General features: G+C 42.1%; 1 protein-coding gene across 1 annotated transcript; it reads right to left on the minus strand.

Annotated features, from left to right (window-relative positions):
• Positions 1-9,540: 9,540 nt before the first annotated feature.
• On the minus strand, positions 9,541-24,118 carry coq7 (coenzyme Q7 homolog, ubiquinone (yeast)). Its single transcript, XM_078559165.1, has 5 exons — positions 23,831-24,118; positions 21,315-21,429; positions 18,731-18,870; positions 16,412-16,480; positions 9,541-11,192 (listed from the first exon to the last, which is right to left on the minus strand). The coding sequence occupies exons 1-5, from the start codon at positions 24,065-24,067 to the stop codon at positions 11,115-11,117; spliced, it is 639 nt and encodes a 212-aa protein (XP_078415291.1). The 5' UTR covers positions 24,068-24,118; the 3' UTR covers positions 9,541-11,114.
• Between the last annotated feature and the right edge of the window lie 364 nt (positions 24,119-24,482).

The following is a 24,482-nucleotide window of genomic DNA, read 5'->3' on the forward strand; positions in this document are numbered from 1 at the left end:
TGCTCTGTGTGGGTGTCTTAAACTGCTGTGCATCGTCTTAGCAACACAGCCCGTATCACCTGCTTGATCCTTTGTGCCAACTTACAGTGAAAGGTAACTAAAACATGCATTTCTGCTTCCACCACCCTTTGAGGCAGGGCATTCGAGTTTCTCTCCTTTTTATTTTGTTTGCACACTCAACTTAAAAAAAAAACTCTCAAATATTTTATGATGCAGTTTTTATTTGTTTATGAAAATAAATGTTTAGAAATAATGGCACAAATCAGCAAATTCACTCATAACACTTTGCTGGATAGTTGCTCTATTTTGGAAATTATGCAGCCTAGCCCATGAATTCCTGTCTATTGATTTTACAAAGCAAGGAATTTACTCTAACAAAGTCAACCCTAAATTTTGAAGTCTTTCTCCATATTTGTATTTCCATATGCCAGGTTGGAGCCTAGCTACACCTTCTGAACTGCCTCACATCCTTCCTTTACTGTTCAACCCAAACCTTCTCAGAGTTTTATATATGTTCACCATTATATCTCAACTCTTATGCTTTATACCACTTGCCATTAACCCAGTACTCCAATTGTTGTTTTTCTGGCCATATCCACTTAAGATGCTGCCTTTAATATCTTGTGAACCTATCCATATCACCCAGCTAGCCCACATTAAAAGTATAATTATTACTTTTTTTAAAAGCAAAATGTACCACCTCATATTTGCTGACATTGAATTAGATGTCATTTTTTCCGTACTTTACCTATATCTACTTCCAGCTTCTGTTGATCTTCAGCATTTTACCATTCCTCCAATTTTAGTACCATCTGAAAATTTGAACACCATCCCTTTTAGCTCGAAGCTCAAATCATCAATTTATACAGTGAACAGAGATGTTCTTGGAACAGACCTTGTGGGACACCCCTACCCATGGCCAACTACTCTTAGAAACTGCCATTGATTCCTCCTCTCTGTTTCCTTCCTTCTAACCTATTTTAATTTGCTACCATTCTTCCAGTTCCAAAACCCTTTAATATTCTCCAAAAGTACCCTGTGTGGTCCTTGTCAAGGGCTTGCTCAAAGTCCCTGCTCCCTCACCCATCATATCCATCACCTCCTCAAAGAAATCTGAGAGATTTGTCCATGTGATCTTGATTTCCGAAATCCATGTTGACTCTTTCTAATTATTTTCCTGCATCAGATAATTAGTAATTTCATCTTAAATTAAAGATTCCAAAGTATTTCCTACCACAGATGTTAAACTAACTGGTCTGTAATTATCCGGGTTAGCTCAGTTTTGCTTTTTGAAAATCAGTAAAACATTGGCCATCTTCCAGTCCTCTAGCAAATAAACACTCCCAACAAAACCCTGGAACAGGATTTCTAGGGCCTCCACTACAGCATTTCTACCATTTTCCTTAGGATACGTGGATTGATCCCATTGAAGTCCCAGGACTTGGCCCCCTTTACAGTTCCAACTTCTCCAACCCTTTTTAATTTATTAGAGAGTATCGTTCAATTCACTTTTAACCAACTCTAGACTTTCCAGTAGCTTTCTCTTTTGCAAACCCTGATGTCAATGACTTGTTACATAACCCCACCAATTTTCATTCATCCTCTAATTCACTATCATTTCTGCTCAAGAGTCTCATCTCACGTAAAACAATCTTTTTCCTGACGTGTTTGAGATTCTCTCCCCATAACTCTTCCCGGCTTCTTGTATCCCTCTTTTAATCACATTTCTTATTTTCTTGTACTATTTCTTAGTTTTAATGTGACTCTAGGCGCTCTTCCTCAATTCTAATTTGTTTCGAATCTCTCTCATGGTGGAATGTGTTTACAATTGGCCTTTCTAAAAATATATCATTTTTGATCTGCAGTCCTAAGTGTCAATTTCTCTTTCTACCTCACCTCATTTTCCTAAAACCTGCAACGTAGTATCTACATTCTACTAACATTTTCCCTTTCTATTTGAAACTTAAACCATTTCATTTTTAGTCACTATATCTGCAGTGTCCACTCACATTTAACTCATCATTGTGATTATCTTCTCTACAGTTATCCATAAGACATAGGAGCAGAAATTAGGCCATTCAGTCCATTGAGTCTGTTCCGCCATTCAATCATGGCTGATAAGTTTCTCAACCCCATTCTCCCGCCTTCTCCCCGTAACCTTTGATCCCCTTACCAATCAAGAACCTATCTATCTTGGTCTTAAATACACTCAATGACCTGGCCTCCACAGTTGGTTTTCTCCTTCATCAATATTGCCACTTCCTCCATTCTTACCTATTCAGTCCCTGCTGAAAATATGATAATCCAATGTTTCTTTCCTACACCCACCCTGTTTGCAGCCAACTTTCTCTCAGGGCTGTTAAACCTCTACCTTCCTGTGATGTGATGACTTCTAATTTTCTAGTTTCTAACTTCCCACACACTGAGCTTTGAATTAATTACATACACTTTAACTATTTTTTGTTCTTTCTTATCACTACTATTTTTCCCCTTGATTTTTTTTGGAAGGCAGTGGCGTAGTGGTATTGCCACTGGACTAGTAATCCAGGGGCCCAGGGTAATGCTCTGGGGACCCAGGTCTAAACCCCACCATGGCAGATGGTGCAATTTGAATTCAATAAAAATCTGGAATTAAAAATCTAATGATGACCATTGTCATAAAAGCCCATCTGGTTCACTAATGCCCTTAGGGAAGGAAATTTGCTTACATGTGACTCCAGATCTGGAGTAATGTGGTCGACTCTTAAATGCCCTTTGAAATAGCCAAGCAAGTCATTCAGTTGTACCAAACCACTAAAAAGTCAATATGAACATACAAATTAGGAGGAGTAGACCACCCGCCCCTTGAGCCTGCTCCGCCACTCAATAAGATCATGGCTGCCTAACCCAGATAACCTTTCACCCCCTTGTTAATCAAGAATCTATCTAGAGCTGCCTTAAAAATATTCAAAGCTCTGCTTCCACCACCTCTTGAGGAAGAGAAAATATTTCTCCTCAGCTCTGTCGTAAATGAGCGACCCCTTATTTTAAAACTCCTAGTTCTAGATTCTCCCACAAGAAGAAACATCCTCTCCACCTACACCCTGTCAAGACCCCTCAGGATCTTAAAGATTTCACTTAAGTCACCTCTTACTCTTCTAACCTCCAGTGGATACAAGCCTAACTTGATGCCATGAGACTTCATGAGTTCCGGAGTCGACCTGTGCAACCTTTCCTCATAAGACAACCCACCCATTCCTGGTATTAGCCCAATAAACCTTATCTGAACTGCTTCTAATGCATGTACACCTTTCTTTAAATAGGGAGGCAAATACTGTACACAATACTCCAGATGTGGTCTCACCTGAGCCCTGTACAAATGAAACATAACCTCCCTACTTTTGTAATCAATTTCACTCACAATAAACAATAACATTGTTAGCTTTCCTAATTACTTGCTGTATCTGCATACTAGCCTTATGTGTTTCATGCACTAGGACACCCAGATCCCTCTGAATCTCAGAGCTCTACAATCTCTCACCATTTAGATAATGAGCTTCTTTTTTATTCTTCCTGCCAAAATGGAACATTTCGCATTTGCCCACATTATACTCCAAGCCAGATCTTTGTCCATTCACTTAACCTATGTCCTTTTGTAGCCTCCTTATGCCCTCTTCACAATTTACTTTCCTACCCATCTTTATGTAATGCAGCCAAACAGCGCTTGCAATTAAATGTTAAATATAAACAATATTAGATTTTTAGAAAGATATTTAAGTTTCCCTCAGCTCACCAAACTCTCACACTCTGCTAAGGATTAAAACCGGACGGCCAACCAGGCATCGACCTAGGCACCAGAAACATCAACAGAAATCTCAGCCCTATCGGCCCTGCAAAGTCCTTCTTACTAACACCTGGGGTCTAGTGCCAAAATTGGGAGAGCTGTCTCACAGACGAGTCAAGCAACAGCCTGATATTGTCATACTCACAGAATCATATCTTACAGACAATGTCCCAGACACCACCATCACCATCCCTGGGTATGTCCTGTCCCACCGGCAGGATAGACCCAGAAGAGGTGATGGCACCATGGTATACACTCGGGAGGGAGTTGCCCTGGGAATCCTCAACATCAACTCTGGACCACAAGAAGTCTCATGGCATCAGGCTAAACATGGACAAGGAAACCTCCTGCTGATTACCACGTACCGCCCTCCCTCAGAATGAATCAGTGCTCCTCCATGTTGAGCACCACTTGGAGGAAGCACTGAGGGTGGCAAGGGCACAGAATGTACTCTGAGTGGGGCACTTCAATGTCCATTACCAAGAGTGGCTCGGTAGCACCACTACTGACCGAGCTGGCTGAGTCCTAAAGGACATAGCTGCGAGACTGGGTCTGTGGCAGGTGGTGAGGGATCCAACACGAGGGAAAAACATATTCGACCTTGTCCTCAGCGACCTGCCTACTGCAGATGCATCTGTCCATGACAGTATCGGTAGAAGTGACCACCGCACAGTCGTTGTGGAGACGAAGTCCCACCTTCACATTGAGGATACCCTCCATCGTGTTGTGTGGCATTACCACTGTGCTAAATGGGATAGATTTTGAACAGATCTAGCAACTCAAGGCTGGGCATCCATGAGGTGCTGTGGGCCATCAGCAGCAGCAGAATTGTACTCGAACACAATCTGTAACCTCATAGCCCAGCATATCCCCCACTCTACCATTACCGCCAAACCAGAGGATCAACCCTGGTTCAATGAAGAGTGCAGGAGGGCATGCTAGGAGCAGCACCAGGCATACCTAAAAATGAGGTGTCAACTTGGTGAAGCTACAATACAGGACTACTTGCATGCCAAACAGCATAAGCAGCAAGCGATAAACAGAGCTAAGCGATCCCACAGCCAACGGTTCAGGTCTATGCTCTGCAATCCTGCCACATCCAGTCGTGAATGGTGGTGGACAATTAAACAACTCACTGGAGGAGGAGACTCCACAAATATCCCCATCCTCAATGATGGAGGAGCCCAGCACATCAGTGCAAAAGATGAGACTGAAGCATTCGCAACAATCTTCAGCCAGAAGTGCCGAGTGGATGATCTATCTCGGCTTCCTCCAGAGGTCCCCAGCATCACAGATGCCAATTTGTTTCACTCTACGTGATATCAAGAAATGGCTTAAGGCACTAGACATTGCAAAGGCTATGGGCCCTGACAATATTCCAGCAATAGTACTGAAGGCTTGTGCTCCAGAACTTGCCACGCCCCTAGCCAAGCTGTTCCAGTGCAGCTACAACACCAGCATCTATCCGGCAATATGGAAAATTGCCCAGCTATGTCCTGTACACAAAAAGCAGGACAAATCCAACCCGGCAATTACCGCCCCAGTAGTCTACTCTCGATCATCATCATCAAAGTGATGGAAGAGGTCATCAACAGTGCTATCAAGTGGCACTTGCTCAGCAATAACCTGCTCACTGATGCTCAGTTTGGGTTCTGCCAAGGCCACTCAGCTCCTGACCTCATTGCAGCCTTGGTTCAAACATGGACAGAAGAGCTGAACTCCCGAGGTGAGGTGAGAGTGACTGCCCTTGACATCAAGGTTACATTTGGCCGAGTGTGGCATCATGTAGCCCTAGCAAAACTGGAGCATTTGGGAATCAGGGGAAAACCCTCTGCCGGTAGCAGTCATACCTAGCATAAAGGAAGATGGTTGTGGTTGTTGGAGGTCAGTCATCTCAGTTCCAGGACATCACTGCAGGAGTTCCTCAGGTAGTGTCCTAGGCCCAGCCATCCTCAGCTGCTTCATCAATGACCTTCCTTCCATCATAAGGTCAGAAGTGGGGCTGTTCATTGATGATTGCATAATGTTCAGCACCATTTGCGAATTCTCAGATACTGAAGCAGTCAATGTCCAAATGCAGCAACACCTGAGCGATATCCAGGCTTGGGCTAACAAGTGGCAAGTAACATTCGCACCACACAGGTGCCAGGCAATGACCGTTTCCAACAAGAGAAAATTTAACCATTGGCCCTTGATGTTCAATGGCATTACCATCACTGAATCTCCCACTATCAACATCCTGGGGCAGGGGCGTTACCATTGACCAGAAACTGAACTGGACTAGTCATATAAATACTGTGGCTACAAGAGAAGTTCTGAGGCTCAAAATCTAGTGGCAAGTAACTCACCTCCTGACTCTCCAAAGTCTGTGCAAGGCACAAGTTAGGAGTGCGATGGAATACTCTCCACTTGCCTGGATGAGTGCAGCTCCCACAATGCTCAAGAAGCTTGACACCATCCAGGACAAAGAAGCCCACTTGATTGGCACCCTTTCCACAAACATTTACTCCCTCTACTACTGACGAACAACGGCAGCAATGTGTACCAACTACAAAATGCACTACAGAAATTCACCAAGGCTCCTTAGGCAGCACTTTCCAAACACATGACCACTACCATCTAGAAGGTCAAGGGCAGCAGATAGATGGGAAAACCACCACCTGTAGGTTCCTCTCCAAGTCACCCACCACCCTGACTTGGAAATATATCGCCGTTCCTTCACTGTCGATGGGTCAAAATCCTGGAACTCCCTTCCTAACAGCACTGTGGGTGTACCTACACCACATGGACTGCATCGGTTCAAGAAGGCAGCTCACCACCACCTTCTCAAGGGCAACTAGGGATGGCCCAGCCAGCAAAGCCCACATCCAATAAGCGAATAAAAAAAATAAGGAACTTTTATTAGCCTTTACTTCCTTTATCCGTCCACATAAGGAAAAGTTGGGCCTATAATTATTGGAGTTTAGAAGAATGAGAGGCGATCTTATTGAAACAAGTAAGATTCTGAAGGGCCTTGACAGGGTAGTTGCTGAGTTGTTTCCCCTTGTGGAAGAAGGTAGTTTCAAAATGAGGGATCTCCCATTTTGGTGATGAGGAGGAACTTTTCACAGAAAGTTGTTAGTGTTTGGAATTCAATCCCCCATGGAGCAGTGGAGGCTGGGTCATTGAATACATTCAAGTCTGAATTAGACAGATTTTGAAAACCCAAAAGCTCAGAAGGATCGGGAGGCCCCGCTTTCACGGTCTGTATTCGTACTGAAAATCAAGATCAAGCGAGCTTTTGCCCTTCTGCTCCACGGGAGGTTTCTGTCCTCCCTGAGCTTGCCTTAGGACACCTGCGTGATGGGTGTGACAGGTGTACCACCCCAAACTCCCCACCTGCCACTGTCACCGGAGCGGGTCGCGCCCGGCCGCCCGGGTGCTTCTGGCCAGAAATTAGTGGTTTTGATTGACAAGGGAATGAAGAGTTTGTGGGGAACAGACAGGAAAATGGGGTTAAGGCCACATCAGATCAGCCAGGATTTTAATAACTGGCGGAGAAGACTCGAGGGTTGAAATGGCCTACTATTTCTTATGTTCTTCCACATACTATTCTTTTTACTAGCTTTTTTTGGTATATGTTTAATCTGTTACTACATTTTCTATTCGATTGTTTAAATTATCCTTGCCCCCTTTTCTTCCTAGTTCAATGGTGGGAAAAACTTCAACTTCTCTAATTACCCAAATCCCCAATACATTAGCTCCCTTCCTGTTTAGATGTGGCCTATCCTTTCTGAATAGCTCCCACGTTTTGTGGAACCGTCGTCCATGCTCCATAAAATGGATTCCTCTACCTGACAGCACCTTCAACCACGTGTGGAGCTCTCTAATCTTCCTTTCCTCACTTATTCTACCTGGGAGGGTAATTCAGTTATTACCACCCCACAAGTCCTGCTTCTAATTTCCTAAACACCCATTGCAGATTCTAAAGTGAGCTACATTCCCATTTTGGAAGTGCTGTTTTTCACTATATTCCTAACTCACGGTTAGCAGTGCACTCCACAATGCTCTCCACTCAAAACTGTTCCAATGATTATCTCTGGTCACAGGGACCAGGTGTATGGAGAGAGATTAGAGAGGAGGTGAGGCAGATAAGTGGGAAAGAAGTGATGAGAGGATGCTTGAGAGTGTGAAGACCACTGGTGTTCAGCTTTGGAGGGTGGAAGCAATGAGCACCGTGACAGACGACCCACCAAGTCTCCCTGCTGGACACTTTAACCTCCTGCCTTCAATATTATTTAACACTAGGAAGTCTTGGAAAGGCATTTTCTTTGTTTCTATTTATTTGTAGGAATGAACATTTGCTAACAGGCAGAATGCAGAAATTATTCACAGCACGCACAGGCTGCCACAAAGAATCAGTATGACTTGTGGTTAGATTTTATCAGCTTCTCATAATTGAGTAAGCTGATGGATTTTAACACCATGCAGCATGTTCTGGCAAATTACTCTTCCCAAATAATCAGCTCAAGTCAGATTTGCACTCGAAATCTAACTCTTTATCTGGAACATAATAGAGAAAATAATTTAACCAGCAGCCATTGAACTCTATTTCACTTTTCCCCCACACCGCCAAAATATTGACAATGTGTTAAATTATCTAGGCGTATGAAAAGAATGAAAGTAACATAATTATGCTGTTCATGAGTAAACTAATAACACAAAAGCTTTAATGAATGTTTATTTTTAGTCAGGCTAGTACGTACCAAAATATTCATATCATATCAGTATTGATTAAGATCAATGGCTCAAAGTCATCTAAACGACAATGGTGGGAAAAATTATTAACTGCTCACAACAGCCAAAGTTGAGGAGTGGGCCATTGATCAGCTAACAGACAGAGACTGGAATTGATTGATCCCAGAGATGCGGTGCTTGTCTTAAGGGGGGAGATTGAGCAGTTTAGGCCTATACTCGCGAGAGTTTAGAAGGAAGAGAAGAGATCTAATAGAGGTATATAAGATGCTAAAGGGGATAGACAAAGTAGACGTGGAGCGGATGTTTCCCCTTCTGGGGCATTCTAGAATGAGAGGCCATAGTTTTAGGCTAAGGGGGGGTAGATTTAAATCAGAGATGAGAAGGAATTACTTTTCTCAAAGGGTCTTGAATCTGTGGAATTCACTATCTCAGAGTACAGTGGATGCCGGGACACTGAATAAATTTAAGGAGGAGATGGACAGATTTTTAATTAGTAACGGGTTGAAAGGTTATGGGGAGAAGGCGAGAAATTGGAGTTGAGGCCGAAATGATGGTATTGAATGGTGGGGCAGGCTCGAGGGGTTCAATTGCCTACTCCTGCTCCTTGTTCTTATGAACTACTGATGGCCCAGAATGGGTTGCCAAGACGATAGTGAGCCAGTTAGTCAGTGAAAGTCTTCTCTAACCAGTTCTCTCAATATGGCTTAAAATACATTCAAAAAGATTCCCAAAAAGTAAAAGAATAAACTGTACTTTTAAGGCTGCATCACATTAAGGCACATCTGTCTTATCCAAATATAAAATAATCTAGGAAACAGCACCACCAACAGGTAAAAAGGTTACACAGGAGTGAGTAGAAAGATGCCAGGGCAAATGTAAGCCAAATTTTCCGGAAAGTTTGCTTTGTGTTATACTGACCCCAGCAGTCATGTTTTAGAACTGCATGCAAAGCCCTTCGACAGTTTGAAGAAAACACTTACGATTTCAGGTAGTATATTTTAATGCATTTTCAAAAATTTAAGAGTTTTACAACAGTAAAACATTAAATATTTGCATAAGGACTCAACATTTAATTCCATAATCACAAAGAAATTGTTAGCTCTTCCACTCTGCAGGACAACTAGCGTTTTAACCAGGAATGCATTTCAGTTTCCTCTCTAATTTTCTCCCACCGCTGCTGTAGACATTGAAAGCAACGCCTGAGTAAGGAAGTGAAAGTGGCAAGGTGTCCTCAGTACCTCTCCCCAAGTGGTTCTTATTCATGTAAGCCTTGACATTCAAACTATCTGACAGGACAGGAAATAATTGCCAATGATTGCTGATCGCTAGCTAGGTAGTGATCACAAGTTAGGGCTGTGGATCAAATTTCTCTCCACGTAGGACAGGATTTCTTTAGCGCCATGGAGGTGGCTTTGGCCATGAGGGGGCCAGGGAAAAATGCATTAAAAAGCGTCACTGACATACTCCTGCCTCCTGCTTTTCCCAGGAGCAGTCAGTAATCCATCCAACAACGGCAGGAATGCAATCAAGCTAATTAAGGAGCCATTTAATTGGGATTTTTTAGCACCAGGACTGCAATATTTCCAGTGTTGCATGGCCAGGTGCTCCCCCACCCACCCCAAACCCAGCTGTGTCTGCACCCCAGCAAGTGAGAGGCAGCGGCTGCACAGAAGGAGGTCAAGGCTGCATTACAGCTGAAGGAGACCCAAATGTTTCAGGCAGAAAATGGCAAGGCTGTTGTCTTCCCATGTCACAGCCTTGCCACTGAGTGTGGGATTCCTGGAGAAGAATGGCCCCAATCGTCATGGGCCTAATAAGGTCTCAGCCACTCTCCTGATACCACCAGTGCTTCCCGGCCATTCCTGCAGCTTGGACCTCCGCACCTCTCCAAGTGGTCACACACTGGGAGCTGTCAGCCTCCCTGGCACTGTCTGCATCTTCCACTTCCCAAACCCACCCACCAAGCTTATTTGGATGACGAATGAGGCAGCAACCTACTAATCGCTGCCTCCCGTAAAATTCAGTGGAAAGCATGCTGCCACCTCAAGAAGAAACAACCTGGTCATCACGTTGCTGATGCTCTTGGCAAAATTTAGCCAGCAAAAAATGCAGAGCTGAGATCAACAAATTCAGCAGAAACATGGGTCCTTCCTGGTTTGCTTGACTCAGAGGCAGTGGCTTTACGGTTAAGCATGGAAAAAGTTAGCACTGGATTGTGTAGACTTTTTCTCCACAGCCCTTGAATTTGAATTCACACTCGAATTTTAAACAGTGCTAGTGAACTGAGCATGTGTTGGCTGTAAAGAAAACTGGATAATTCTCCTATACTCAGGGAACCAGGGCATTTCATAGACACTCCAGGTTTAAACACAAAGTGAGCCTGGGAAATAGGCAGAGTGTTACAGCACACACAGACACAAATTATTTTCATAATTGAAAAAATAATGATATCATTGCATACTAAAATAAGTTAGGACATTATCCTATTTTACTGTGTATTGGTAATCTATATTACAGGTTATACAGAGTTGGATTGATTTTGTGGAGAAAATGTTTAAATGCGTTCAGATATGTAGATAGCAGCCTTGCATCCAGCTTGTATAACATTCTTCAATAATGAATAAGCAGGTGCCTAAAAAACAAAATTTTGAGAATAAATTAATATGGCAGTACAGCTTTTCCCACCGTTTCTCATTTCCTTTTCCACCTTAATTATCACAAAAACACACAAATTTTGGAAATCTACAGTACATCACATTTGTGTCAGATTACCAACTTGTCGGTCTTCATTCTTCAACGGATACGTATCCTTCATATACTGCATTACAGCCAAGCCTCCGCAGGCTCTGCAGGTGTAATTTTATCACCTGTAATAGCGGGGGCAGGGCCACAAAATTCAGCGAGTCGTTTAAAAGTCCAATGACTTCGGCAGGACTGTAAAATCCCACCGGTGTAAAATTCCGCCCTGGAGGTACCATAAGCATACACATAAAAATGTCTTTATGACATTGCTGATAGTGGTGTCAGACAGAGCCTCCTATTTCCTATATGTATACCATGTCACAACTTACACTATGTACCAGGATGAAAGTAAGTTAAAATTAAATTGATCGTTCACTTAAATGTACTCAATCTCTTCACCAGAACGAAACCAGTAGAGGACCTACCAGAATGAGTGAGATTGCAAAGCAAGGATACACAAGACCCTGCGTCAGCTCATCTGCTGAAACATTCATCCATGCCTGTATTACCTTTAGACTTGAGTGTTTCAGCCTCCCATCTTTAGCCCTCCATAAACTTAAGCTCATCCACAGCGCACTCTGTCCTGTTAAAGCCATCACCTTTGTGCTTGCTGGCTAACACTAGCTCCCAGTTATGTAATATCTCAATTTTAAAATTCTCATCCATTCAAATTCAAATCCCCCCATGGTCTCACTCCTTTTCACCTCTGTAACTTCCTCCAGCCCCAAAACCTCCTGGGATATCTGGAATTCTCCAATTCTGGCCTCTTGCGCATCCCTGATTGGCAACTGTGACGTCAACAGCTTTTGAAAGTTACTACTGAATCTGCTTCCACTATCAGGCAGTGCATTCCAGCTCCAAACTACTCACAGTAAATTTTTTTCCCCCTCAAGTTATCTTAAATTGATGACCTCTGGTCACCAACCCTTAAGTCACTAGAAATAGTTAGTCCTTATTTAATCCATCAAAATCCTTCATGACTTTGCAACACCTCTAACAAATCTCCCCTTAATCTTCTATGGTTTCCTTAAATCAATCTCAACTTCTCTAGTCTTTCCACATAACTGAAGCTACACATTCCTATTGCCATTCTAGTAAATCTCCTCTACACCCTCTCCAAGGCTTTGCCATACAGAAATCTAATGAAATATATAGAAATCTGATGACATTAGTGATATCAGTTTGCTTTAAGTCAATGTCAAAGAGACCATTCTCAATTTTCAGATTCCACAATCACTTCAAGACCTCGAGATTAAACAGAGAACTGTGCCCTATTGGCTTTTTGGGACTATAAAATTCCTGGAGCAAAAATATTTTTTTAATTGGGAGTAAATCTTTCTATCGTCCCTAATGCTAGTCTTGGCTGACATAATCGTTTCATGATCGAGTCCCACAGCTGGTCTGATCTGGGGAATGTCGGTGGTGTATTTGTGTAGGGGTTTCTCTGGCAGTTGCTAAGGTCTATGTGTTATAATGCTTGCATGTGAGGGATAACAGTGGGAGTGATGAACCTAGAAGACCTTAATGAATAAGTTTGATGGGAGGAAGGGATCATCTGCCCTGATCGCCTACGTAGTGCTGGGCAACAGGCATGGATGCGGACCAAAAAAATTCAATGGTTTCAATGAATAGTACTACTAACCTTGCCTAGCCTTGAGCTGCCCTTCTGAGACCAGTGAAAAGGCCTTTTATAGGTGCGATCTTTTAAAAAAAAAATGGATGCTAATGAGTTCAAAACTGCAGAGGAATTTTGCTGATTCTACTCGTTATGTTGGTGTAACCAGAAAGGAAAAGGCTAGACTCCAGTCCATACGACATAGGAGCAGAAGTAGGCCATTCAACCCATCGAGTCTGCTCCGCCATTCAATGAGATCATGGCTGATCTGATAATCCTCAACTCCACTTTCCTGCTTTTCCCCATAACCCTTGATTCCCTTACTGATTAAAAATCTGTCTATCTCAGCCTTGAATATACTTAACGACTCAGCCTCTTATAAGAGCAGACAGTTAATGGTTTTATTCAATATCACAGAACAGTGCAAGGTTTAGGGAAGGCCTATTACATTGCTTTAATCGATTGTCATGAGGCTATGGACCTAGAGTTTCACACAGCCCTCTTGGAAAGCCAGAAGCTATTTTAGTACATTTAACACTGGAAACGCACTCCAGCTCTAAGGTTCATGTATATGCAGGCTCACTCATACTATCTATTAAACACCCTCCAATTGTATGCTGGATAGCGTCACGAGTGGGATAGAGTTTGAATGATGCCTAACTCAAGCATTTCTGAAAGTATTGTGACCCTATTCTTTCGTCATTGGCAGAGTCACCTAGGGATCTGGACGGCTCTAAGATCCAAACCCAATTTTTTTCCTTCACCTCCAAGGGGACAGGTTGGTGTAGGCTGGGGTGCTTTATTCCTGCTGCTATTACCTCTTCATTCCTTGATCCTGGGTCCCTGGCTACCAAAGGGGGATCTCAGTGTCCAAAACTGTAAAGAGCTTTGCATGGTTACAGAAAGTTTTTTTGTTCCGCGCCTGGGAATACTTAATCATGGAGGAGAACTGTTTGAATGTGGATTCTTCATCACAAGATTAATCTATTTTCTCCCATTAAAGAAAGAATGCTCTTTGCCCCTTTCCAGCAAGGTCTCAAAAAAAACAATGCTTTCAGGTATATAAATAGTCGTTTGGTAGTACAGAACTTGAGTACTGTGGGGAAAAAGAGACATGCCGATGCTTTTCGGCTTGAACTCATCAGGACATTTTGCAAGAATACCAATATAAGGGGAAAACAACAATTTATACTGTATGTGAAAAGTGCGCTGATTGGTTGGCAAGTGGCGTTGCTGTGGAGAATGTACCACTGATGGCAACTGACAGTCAACTGTCAAGCATATTTGTGGATGGGGTGTCAATCAAGCAGGCTGCTTTGTCCTGAATGGTGTCAAGCTTGTTGGAGCTGCACTCATCCAGGCAAGGGGAGAGTATTCCATCACACTCCTGACTTATGCCTTGTAGATGGTGGCCAGACTTTGGGGAGTCAGGTGAGTTATTCACTGCAGAATTCCCAGCTACTGGCCTGCTCTTGTAGCCACAGTATTTATATGACTGGTGCAGTTCAGTTTCTAGTCAGTGGTAACTGCCCGGATGTTGATAATGGGGGATTCCACTATGGTAATGCCATTGAATGTCAAAGGGCGATGGTTATATTCTCTCTTGTTGGAGATGGTCAATGTCTTGTATTCGTGTGGTGCAATTGTTACTTGCCATTTATCAGCCCAATCTGGAACGTATTCCAGATCTTGCTGCATTTGGACTACTTCAGTATCTGCAGTGTCGTGAATGGTCCTGAACACTGGGGATGTTCGCGGATCTTTGCACACTTATGACCTTATGCTGGAGGGAATGTCATTGTTGAAACAGCTGAAGGTGGTTGGGCCGAGGACACCACGCTGAGGAACTCCTGCAGTGATATCCTAGGACTGAGATGATTGACCTCCAACAACCACAGCCATCTTCCTTTGTACTAGCTATGACAGTGGAAAGCTTTCCCCTAATTCACTGTTTAAAAAATAATTGGTTACCCATTTAAAACAGAGATGAGGCGAAATTTGTTTCACTCATAGGGTCATGAATCTTTGGAATTCTCTTACTGAAAAGGCAGTGGAAGCAGAGTCTTTGAATATTTTTAAGGCAGAGGTGGATAGATTCTTGGTAAGCAAGGGGGTGATATGTTATCGGGGGGTGGGTGGGATGCAGATTTCAGGTTACTATCAGATCAGCCATGATCTTATTAAATGGTGGAGCAGGCTCGAGGGGCTGAATGGCCTACACCTGCTCCTTGTTCGTATGCTCGTATGATTTCCATTGACTTCAGCTTTGCTAGCAGTTCTTGACACCACAATCGGTCAAATGCTACCTTGATGTCAAGGGCCTTCACTCTCCCCTCACTGTTGGAATTTAGCTGTTCTGTCCATGTTTGGGCCAAGGAGAGTATTTGGTGCTGACCAACAGCCACGCCCAAAATAATTCTAGGAACTCTAAGCTATGGAGTATAATTTTACTAATGTAATACTAAGGATCAGAAGCAATTTCTACTTGATTTATATACAGCTCAACGCCAGCCTGTGCCAACATTACCCGTGTGCTGGTTTATGGCAACATTCTTTCTGTTAGCCCAATGCAAATATGGCAATTCAGAGCATATTTGGAAGACAATATTTCACTCAATGATTATAAGCATCAACAAATGTAAATAAACTGTTGCGCTTAACTGAAAAACTTGTATAGTCCTTTTCATTATCTCAGGAACTCCAAACCCACTTTTGCATCTAATGATGCACTTTGAAGTGTGGTCACTGTTGAAATGTGGGGCAACATGGCAGTCAACTTGTGCACAGCAAGATCTCACAAACAACCTACTAGCAACATGGAGCATTTTTACCTGCATGCTCAGCACATGCTTTCCTCAGAAACTATTAAGCATGAATACAAATGTACGATGTGGTGGATGCAGTATGAATCAGGTTAATTTTTGAAATTAATGCATCAAATTAAAATTCTCACTGAAGCACGCTACCCTTTTTAAAACTATTTTCTTTCTCCCACACTTTTCACAAACTAGGGTTGCATTCGCTAGAATTTAGGAGGTTAAGGTGTGATTTGATCAAAGTTTTCAAGATATCAAGAGTAACAGATAAGGTAGGTAAAAGCAATTTCTGTTAGTTAGGAGTCTAAGCCTGAGGACAGAGCTTTTAAAAAACTAGTGTCATATTTTTCAGGAGTAATATTATAGGCAACACTCCTGTAGGATAAAAATGCAGTTCTTCTGCTCATTACCAAAACATGCAAACATCACCAAGTTTGATTTGTCTTAATTATCCCTGTCACTCTGATGAAGTGTCTGGCTATCCATTGAGGTTGCCCCACCTCAGATAGACGATACGAGATCATACACACCATATGTAGAAATTATGGGAATGAACTCACCTACACCATTTCATACCACAGTTCATTACCAACACAGGCACCCATTGAGCTCGTTATACAGTACTAATGTTGGTTAATATATAAGACATTTTCTGTTTTTTATGAGCATACAGCCTACCATTTCTGCATCATGTGCTAATCCTGTGTCATGATGCTCCATTTCTTCATCTCTGAATTTCTTTAAAACCTGAAATAAAGGTATGTTTATTCCTCCACATTACCATAAAACTAGTACATCAAAACTATGTACATCACAACAAATCTTAAGGCTAAATTACTCTTTATTGAATATAACGTGTAACAGCAGTCTCAATGTGAAGACTACAAATCTACATGTTGGAACATTAAACATTTTTACTATTACATCTTTATTAATGGCCCATTAAACTTTGGTGCTCAGTCTTGAACAGGGAAGTGTGTATTTGATTGAATTACATTAACCCCCCCATCTAGATTCTCCATGACATGAAGCTATACCTATTTTTGCAGACGTCTGGTTTTCTGAACCACACCGAAATGTGTTATTGGAAAATGGAAGAAAGGATACGGCCTACACATAACTAATGTTTCATTTTCTAAATATATCAAGCTAATAAACTAATATAGCCTCATAGCAATACATTTATATTAGCTAGATTTTATACAATTAGAAACATTATAAAGCTTATTTAAGTAGAATAGTGGCACTGTTATACCATCACTACACTATCAGTATAAATCCATTTCAGCAGCACGTGCTGAGATTCACCATATTATTTAATTAATTAAATAATCATTAATCTGACAGCGCATACTGAACTCAGCTGGTGGAAGTCTACAAGGAGACAATCTTATACCACATGCGCTTCCCACTGGGTGTTGCATAATTCCAGCCCAGTGAAAAGACATTTTAATGGTGCTTAGGTGGTTCATTGGACCTCTTTAAGAATGGAATCTCGTTAATCTAGAGGAACTGCCAGATCTCTCATTACTTTCCAAACGAGTAATGCGGGGGGAGCCCAGTTCTGCAGCACACATGCACAGCAATACTTTGCTGATCTCAATGTTAAATACAACTAAAAGTGTTACTCATAGGCTGGCTGATTCTTCTATATGCATACCCTTAATTGTGATGCAAATGCCATAGGGAAAACAATCCTGAAAAAGGGACAATTTTGGTGTTCAAATCCATTGGGACACAATTCATTACATTCAGCTTGTGCATTTTTTTAAATCTCAGCATTGAAAACTTACAATGCAGGTTTGATGCAATACAGTAAAACTCAAAGCACAGCCAATCCCCCAAAAGGATGACATTTTCCACCGCATCAACATATTGTTTTAATTGGTGGAGGAGATGAGGTTACATGGTTAAGGTGAAGGATATAAGTGCTGAGGGAATAGATATGTTTTCGCATTTATGTTACCCCATTTTAATATGAATGACTCTCAGGTCAGCTACAGTATCGCACCACATGGAGAGTAAAACTCCCTTATTTTGCTCTGACAAATGTGCCTCTGCTTCAGTCTCATTAAAAGCAGCTCATGTTGTACCCACATAAATTTTTCCACTTCCCATAACATCTAGACTTATGGTCTTTCAACTTATTAGTCTGTGTTGAATTAAAGCAGTGATTGGAGGTGATGACTACCCATTATGCTACTAATTCCCAAATTAATTTTATTTCCTAATACTGTAGTTATTTTAACATGTAAAAAACAGTAGAATGACAATCGCCCTTTAAAATGCATATTTTGTATCCTCAATTTATCTTCTGAAAACTTTGTGACACTCTTGTTGCTTATGAACTATTGATTATTCCCAGGTCACCAATTTAGCTATACAAACTCATGGACAGTTTTTTCCTCTTGCAACCAATACATGGTACACTATCACTGAAAATCCAGGTGAAACACTGGCAAGCAATGACGGCTATTATGTTTCAGAGATGCTTTAGGTCATACAGCAATTACAGTAATTGTTATTCCTAATTTATTAACCCGTATTCTAAGTATCCAGAAATTACTGCACTATTACGGTTTAGAATTGTTATTTTGTATAGCTTAAAAAACATATTTTAAAGTCTACTATATTTAATTTTCTTGTCAAATTCAAGAGATTATAATTCCCTTCAAGACTGAAAAGCCCATGTTTTCCAGTCTATCCTCATAACTCAGTTTGTCAGGGAAACAATCTTTTGGATCTTCTATGTGCTGCTTTCAAAGCTGCTTTTTATATCTAAATGACCTGTTCTTTTTCTCTTCCCACCTGCACCCTACCAAAAAAATGACTGACAAAACAGAGGTGAATCTGTCAAACTGGAGCCAAGGAACTTAGTAACCATAATTGAAGTATACTATAAATCTTAAACTGCTTTATTTCAAAGCAGTGAAGCCTGTGGCAGTTATTTGCCTAATACATCTGTGTTACATCCCATTTAATAGCAAGAATGCTTACTTCAAGTAACTCTGTGTGTCTTTCTGGATCTTCTTCCATTAGCATCCGGATCTGATTGTTGTAATGTTGTGATATACTTTCTTCAACTGCTACTGTACAAGCCATGGCACCCTCTTTTCCTAAAAGAGCTGTCCCAGCACCTATACAAACGGTGGCAGATGGCACCCATTTATATCAGCACAGTTACTATATATCATTTCAAGATCAGCAACCACAAATAAGAAACAAATATAGGCACTGGACACAGAGTCAGAGGATTTATTGATTTGTAATGGGGTATTTATGTCATAATATCAAGGTTACTGATTTACAGTGACTGAATACATTAAAATTCATTTTAAAAACGGATTCTGGGGCTATATCAAGCTAAAAAAAAAGTCATTCTGAGTCCTGAAGTTTATTCAATAACAAAGGGCATGTAATAGGCGTCAAGTCTTATCTCTCACATACACTACACTGGATAAAAATTTGGAAATTTGCTTCAACTAACTCTTGAAGAACTTGAGCAAAAGAAACAACAACAATTAGGATATTCCTTCAATACAACAGACTGAATGGTTTGGATGATTAGACACACTGTAGGTCAGGGTCATACAGTCCAAATCAAGCTCAGAGTCATAGTTCTGGGCAAAACTATCAATTCCAAGCTTTTAGAAAAGGCTGGGGGTTTCAGACTAAAATTTTAATGAAGGAAATAAAGGATACAAAATATTTAATGTACAAATTTAATCATGTTGTGAAATATGCATTTCTTTATTTTGTTTAATCCCTTATGTTAGAATTAAAATTGTCAGTTATTGAGGAAAGAAATATCAAATGAAGAAAGCATGCAGAAAGCATCGAGTAACTTAACGAAACCTGGTGGCCTGACTGCACAGCACAAGGATGGGTAGGAAGATAAGCTATGAAGAGGACATAACGAGTCTGCAAAGGGACATAGATAGGTTAGATGAGTGGACAAAAATTTGGCAGATGGAGTATAATGTGGGAAAATTTGAACTTGTCCACTTTGGCAGGAAGAATAGAAAAGCAGCATATAATTTAAATATAGAGATTGCAGAACTCTGCAGTACAGAGGGATCTGGGTGTCATGGTACATGAAGCACCAAGTTAGTATGCAGGTACAGCCTACTCCTGCTCCTAATTCGAATGTTTGTATGGTGATATATCCTCGCTACAAAATAGCAACTATTATGTCCCACAAAACAGCACTTAACACTGAAATGACCTACAGGAGTAAACTGTACTGCAGGTAGCAGTGTGCTTGCAATGGAATGTTCACAAAATTAGTGTCATAGTCATTTACAGCATTAAAAAAAGTGCATACAGGCTCTCCGCAGAGCAATCCAGTCAGTCTCACTCCTCCACTCGCTCCCTGTAGCCCTGCAGGTTCATTTCCTTCAACGGCTCATCCAATTTCCTTTTGAAACTATTGATTGTTTCCGTATCCACCACCTTTGCGGACAGCGAGTTCCAGGTCATTAGCACTTGCTGCATGGAAAAAGTTCTCTCACATTCTCACTGCATTTCTTGCTCAAAAGCTTGCATCTGTGTTCCCTGGCCCTTGTAGAATCAGCTAACGAGAACAGTTTTTTCTTGTTCACCTTATCCAAACCTGTCATCATTTTGCGCATTTATATCAAATCTCCCCTCAATCTCCTTTGCTCCAAGGAGAACCCCAGCTTTTCAAACCTAACCTTGTAACTAAAATTCCTCATTCCTAGAACAGTGCTGGTAAATCTCTGCAGCATCCTGTCAAGGACTCTCACATCCTTCCTAAAATATGGTGACCGGATTGGATGCAATACTCTAGTTGGAGCCTAAACAAAGTTTTATATAAGTTCAGCATAACTTCCCTGCTTTTATACTCAATCCTGCTATTTATGAAGCCCAAGATCCCATAAAAGCACTCAATGTGCCCTGCCACCTTTAAAGATCTATGCACATGAACCCCCAGTTGCTCTATTCTTGCACACTCTTTAGAACTGTGCCATTAAATCTATGTTGCCTCTCGCTAACCATTCTGCCAAAGTGTACCTCACACTTCTCTGTATTAAATTTCATCTGCCACTTGTCTGCCCATTCTGCTAGGCTACCTATGTCCTGTTGCAGGTGATTCGTATCATCCTCACTGTTTGCCCCTCTTCCAAGCTTGGCACCATGGGCAAATTTTGCAATTCCATCCCGTATTCCAAGATCCAAGTCATTTATAAAGCAAAATAATCAATGAACCTAGGCCTTTGGGGTACACCACTGTCTATCACCCTCCAGTCTGAAAAATAACCATTTACTACTTTCTGTCCTAAAGACAAGTTTTTTTTATCCAATTGGACACTGACCTTCCTATTCCATGAGTGTCAATTTTGTTAACCAGCCTTTTTTGTGATACTTTGTCAAATGCTTTCCTAAAATTCATAGGGATAGCATTCACTGCATTCCCTTTAACAACCTTCTCTGTTACTTTTTATCAAAAAATTAAATTAGATTAGTCAAGCATGATCTGTCTTTTACAAACCCATGCTGGCTCTCCTTAATTAATTAATTGAATGTATGATAGGAATTTTAAGCATATATGGATGTTTACCCAACACGAATCCTGCAACGTTCCAGAAAGGCATTAGAAGGGTTGGCCGAACTCTGTGATCAACTAACAATTCATTGAATTTCTCCAGGTGTTCCTTTTCTTGATCCCACATATGCTGTAACATGAGGATTAATTTCAGTTAATTTAATGCACTATAGATTTCAACTAGTTTATAAAACTGCTGTCCTTTAAGGATATTTTTGGCTATGAAAAAGTCCCTTGTCCCTATTTTAATTAAACATTCATTTACATTTCAACTTTTCTTTTCATAGCAAAATTAAGATTTTCAGTTCACTGCTGAAATCAATGAAAAATCTATGTTTAACATAGTAACAGATTGTCCATTTACACAACTGGTTAAGTCTCCACAGGGCAAGACAATATTGACATTATGAACACATTGTGGTACTAACAATGCACCAACATTATAAAGCACTTTATGGTAAAATACAAGAATGTTTTGGATTTTTTTTACATTGTTTTCCATCCTATCACATCAATATATAATATTATTATTTTTCCAAAGTTTATTCCGCCATGAAGTCTAACAGAGAAGAAGTAAGGTGACAGATGGGCAAGTGACATGTACAAAATTACAATGGACTTTGTATTTGAAGTTTAAAATTAGAGAAGAATTCTGACATAAAAGACCAAGAATGTTGTCCCCAATAGAGGCATGGCTTGGTGCAACAGTTAGAGTTTACAGGTCTGATGACCACAACTTTAATTCGTGATTGGTGTTAGATTAGATGATCTCAGCCAAGCCAAGGAAGAAATTACAGCTTTACAACTGTCTTGAGTGCAGTGGACTAGGGAGAGGAAAGAGACCCAAAACCCTGCTCCCTATCCAATGACTCCTGCAGGACAAACTGGCCATTGTGCCCGCCTCTGGTGAGTACAGGGCTGAGTTTGACGATCGTGTCTTCCATCAGCAAACAGCCCACTAACAATCTTTTGTCTAAGCTTAAATATGAGCCTCATGTTGATGAAGTACCATTGCTCCCAATGAACTAAATACAGTGAGAATCAACATCTTGTAGAGAAGCAAATCAGAAAAAAAGTGCAGGACATTACATCAATAATAAAAAAAAGCATGATAGTGTTAAGGCTGCATTCTTTCATATATGTTAATTATTTGTTACATTAATCTAATACTCAAGCTTTTATCCCTACCGTGTGATTTCTCATAAGGACAGAAAGCTGGAGTCAAGCAGTAAATTCAGGATATTCTGACTTCACGTGAAGGAATCTCCTTCACAACTGAGGCCACCTTTTATCCAATTACACCACATTCTGCCATATGTGCAAATACACCAAATTCCATGAATTTATCATGAATTGGGACACAATTTAAGTAAAATTATGCCTCACTCGATCTCACGATAGACTTCTGAAATCTCAGAATTTTTCACAGGCATTCAAAACAAGCAATAACAGAGGCAGCTGGAAATTACGCCAAAGCCGATTACTAATGTTGACAGTCTAAGCTTTGACCAATAGGAGAGGAGCAAACGGTTTAGGTGTGTGAATCCATGAGCATGGATCAGTAGCAGAAGTTGGGATTGTCGGTCCTTCACAGCGAGGGGGTCAGTTCGCTCAGTTGGACAGACACAATGTGTGATGCAAAATATCAACAGCACAGGTCCAATCCCTGTACCAGCCGTGGTAGTTCATGGAAGCCTGCCTCCTTGCATTGCCCCACAGTTGATGCAGAGTGGTGCTCCTCAAGCTATAATACCGTGGGAGCAGTGTGAATGGAGCCGCTGATGAACTGGGAGCAGGAGAATGGCTGTTGAGCCGCAAGGAAATAACACAGTGGAATGAGCATGAGTCAGAAAGGCAGGATCAGTAAACAAGACACACTTTGGTTCTAGCAAACTCCTACACTCCAATGTCTTGGTTAGTCTCCCAGAACCTGCTGTTTAATGCAACATAAGAACGTATTACTAATATCCTAGCCTTTACATACAACACCTCGTCACATCAAAACATTGGGAACTTTCTATAAGAGGGCCTCAGGGCTATAAGTCTAAAATTCCTCCACCCCCAGCCCCAATATCCTCTTTCGTTTCTATGGCTCCAGCATTTTCTTGGTCCCATGTCACCATAGGGTGAACCCTCTGCTCCTCCTGTCCCCGACATCCAACATCTGGGAGACTCTGGGGGGGTTCTGCACCTGGTGCCTCCCAAGAGAACGTGACCTTGGACCTTTCCATCTCAGGTGGGATGATGATCATTCTCAGATCACAGGTAAGAGTTTTTAAACCCTATTTTTCGCAAAGCATTTTCAGATGCCATAATATGGTATTGAAAAGGGTTGAATCATTGCTAACAGACCACAAGCCTGTGAAATCCATGCCTCTACCTGCAGGTGCTGGTTTCATAATGTGTAAAGTTTAAACTCTACAAAAACAATCTGGAATCACAAATCTACTTCACAACAACAACTGAACTTTTACAGCAGATTGAAGGATGTCACTGGCTGTGGTCCGACTGGAGTTTGGTTAAACACCAACCTGGATGACAGGCCCCACTGGGCTCTTCCCCAGCACCGCCATTTGTCCGGCATAGATCCGGTTAGCTCCGTACTCGCCGGCATGGTCCACCCGGATAATCCGACCCAGCATCGCCCTCTCGGCCCGGTCACTCAGGCACCGGGCGGCCGGGGCGCTCCGCCGCCTCAGCTGCAGGCCCGGCCTGGCGTTTCTCAGCAGCAGCAGCGAGGACAAAGCGGCCACTCGGCCTCTCTCCATCCTGGAGGCGCCTGGACTGTGGGGAGGGGAGGGGAAACCGCCTACATCCGGGCACCACCCCCCATGGGCCACGCCCCCTCCTGCTCTCGGGCTCCGCCCCCTTCTACCTCATCCGCCCCTCTACGGGCAACGGCCCTCTGAGCCGCGCCCCTTTCACCGGGCCCCGCCCCTGCTCTGGCCACTTCGACCTAGCGCCGCACCCCTTTCCCCTAGTCCCGCCCCTTCCCAAACCCGGCCTTCCTTCCCAGGGCCCCGCCTCCTCTCCCGGGCCCTGCCCCTGTCTTATCCAGCGTCACGCACCTTTCCCCTGCCCCCGTCCCCTTCATCTAGTCCGCCCAAGCCCCGCCCGGGTCCCACCCCTTCACCGATCTCCACCCCCCATCCTCTGCGCCCCGCCCCTTCAATCCGTTTCCCC

This window comes from Cetorhinus maximus, chromosome 15 (assembly GCF_964194155.1).
Source record: "Cetorhinus maximus chromosome 15, sCetMax3.hap1.1, whole genome shotgun sequence".
Taxonomy (NCBI): domain Eukaryota; kingdom Metazoa; phylum Chordata; class Chondrichthyes; order Lamniformes; family Cetorhinidae; genus Cetorhinus; species Cetorhinus maximus.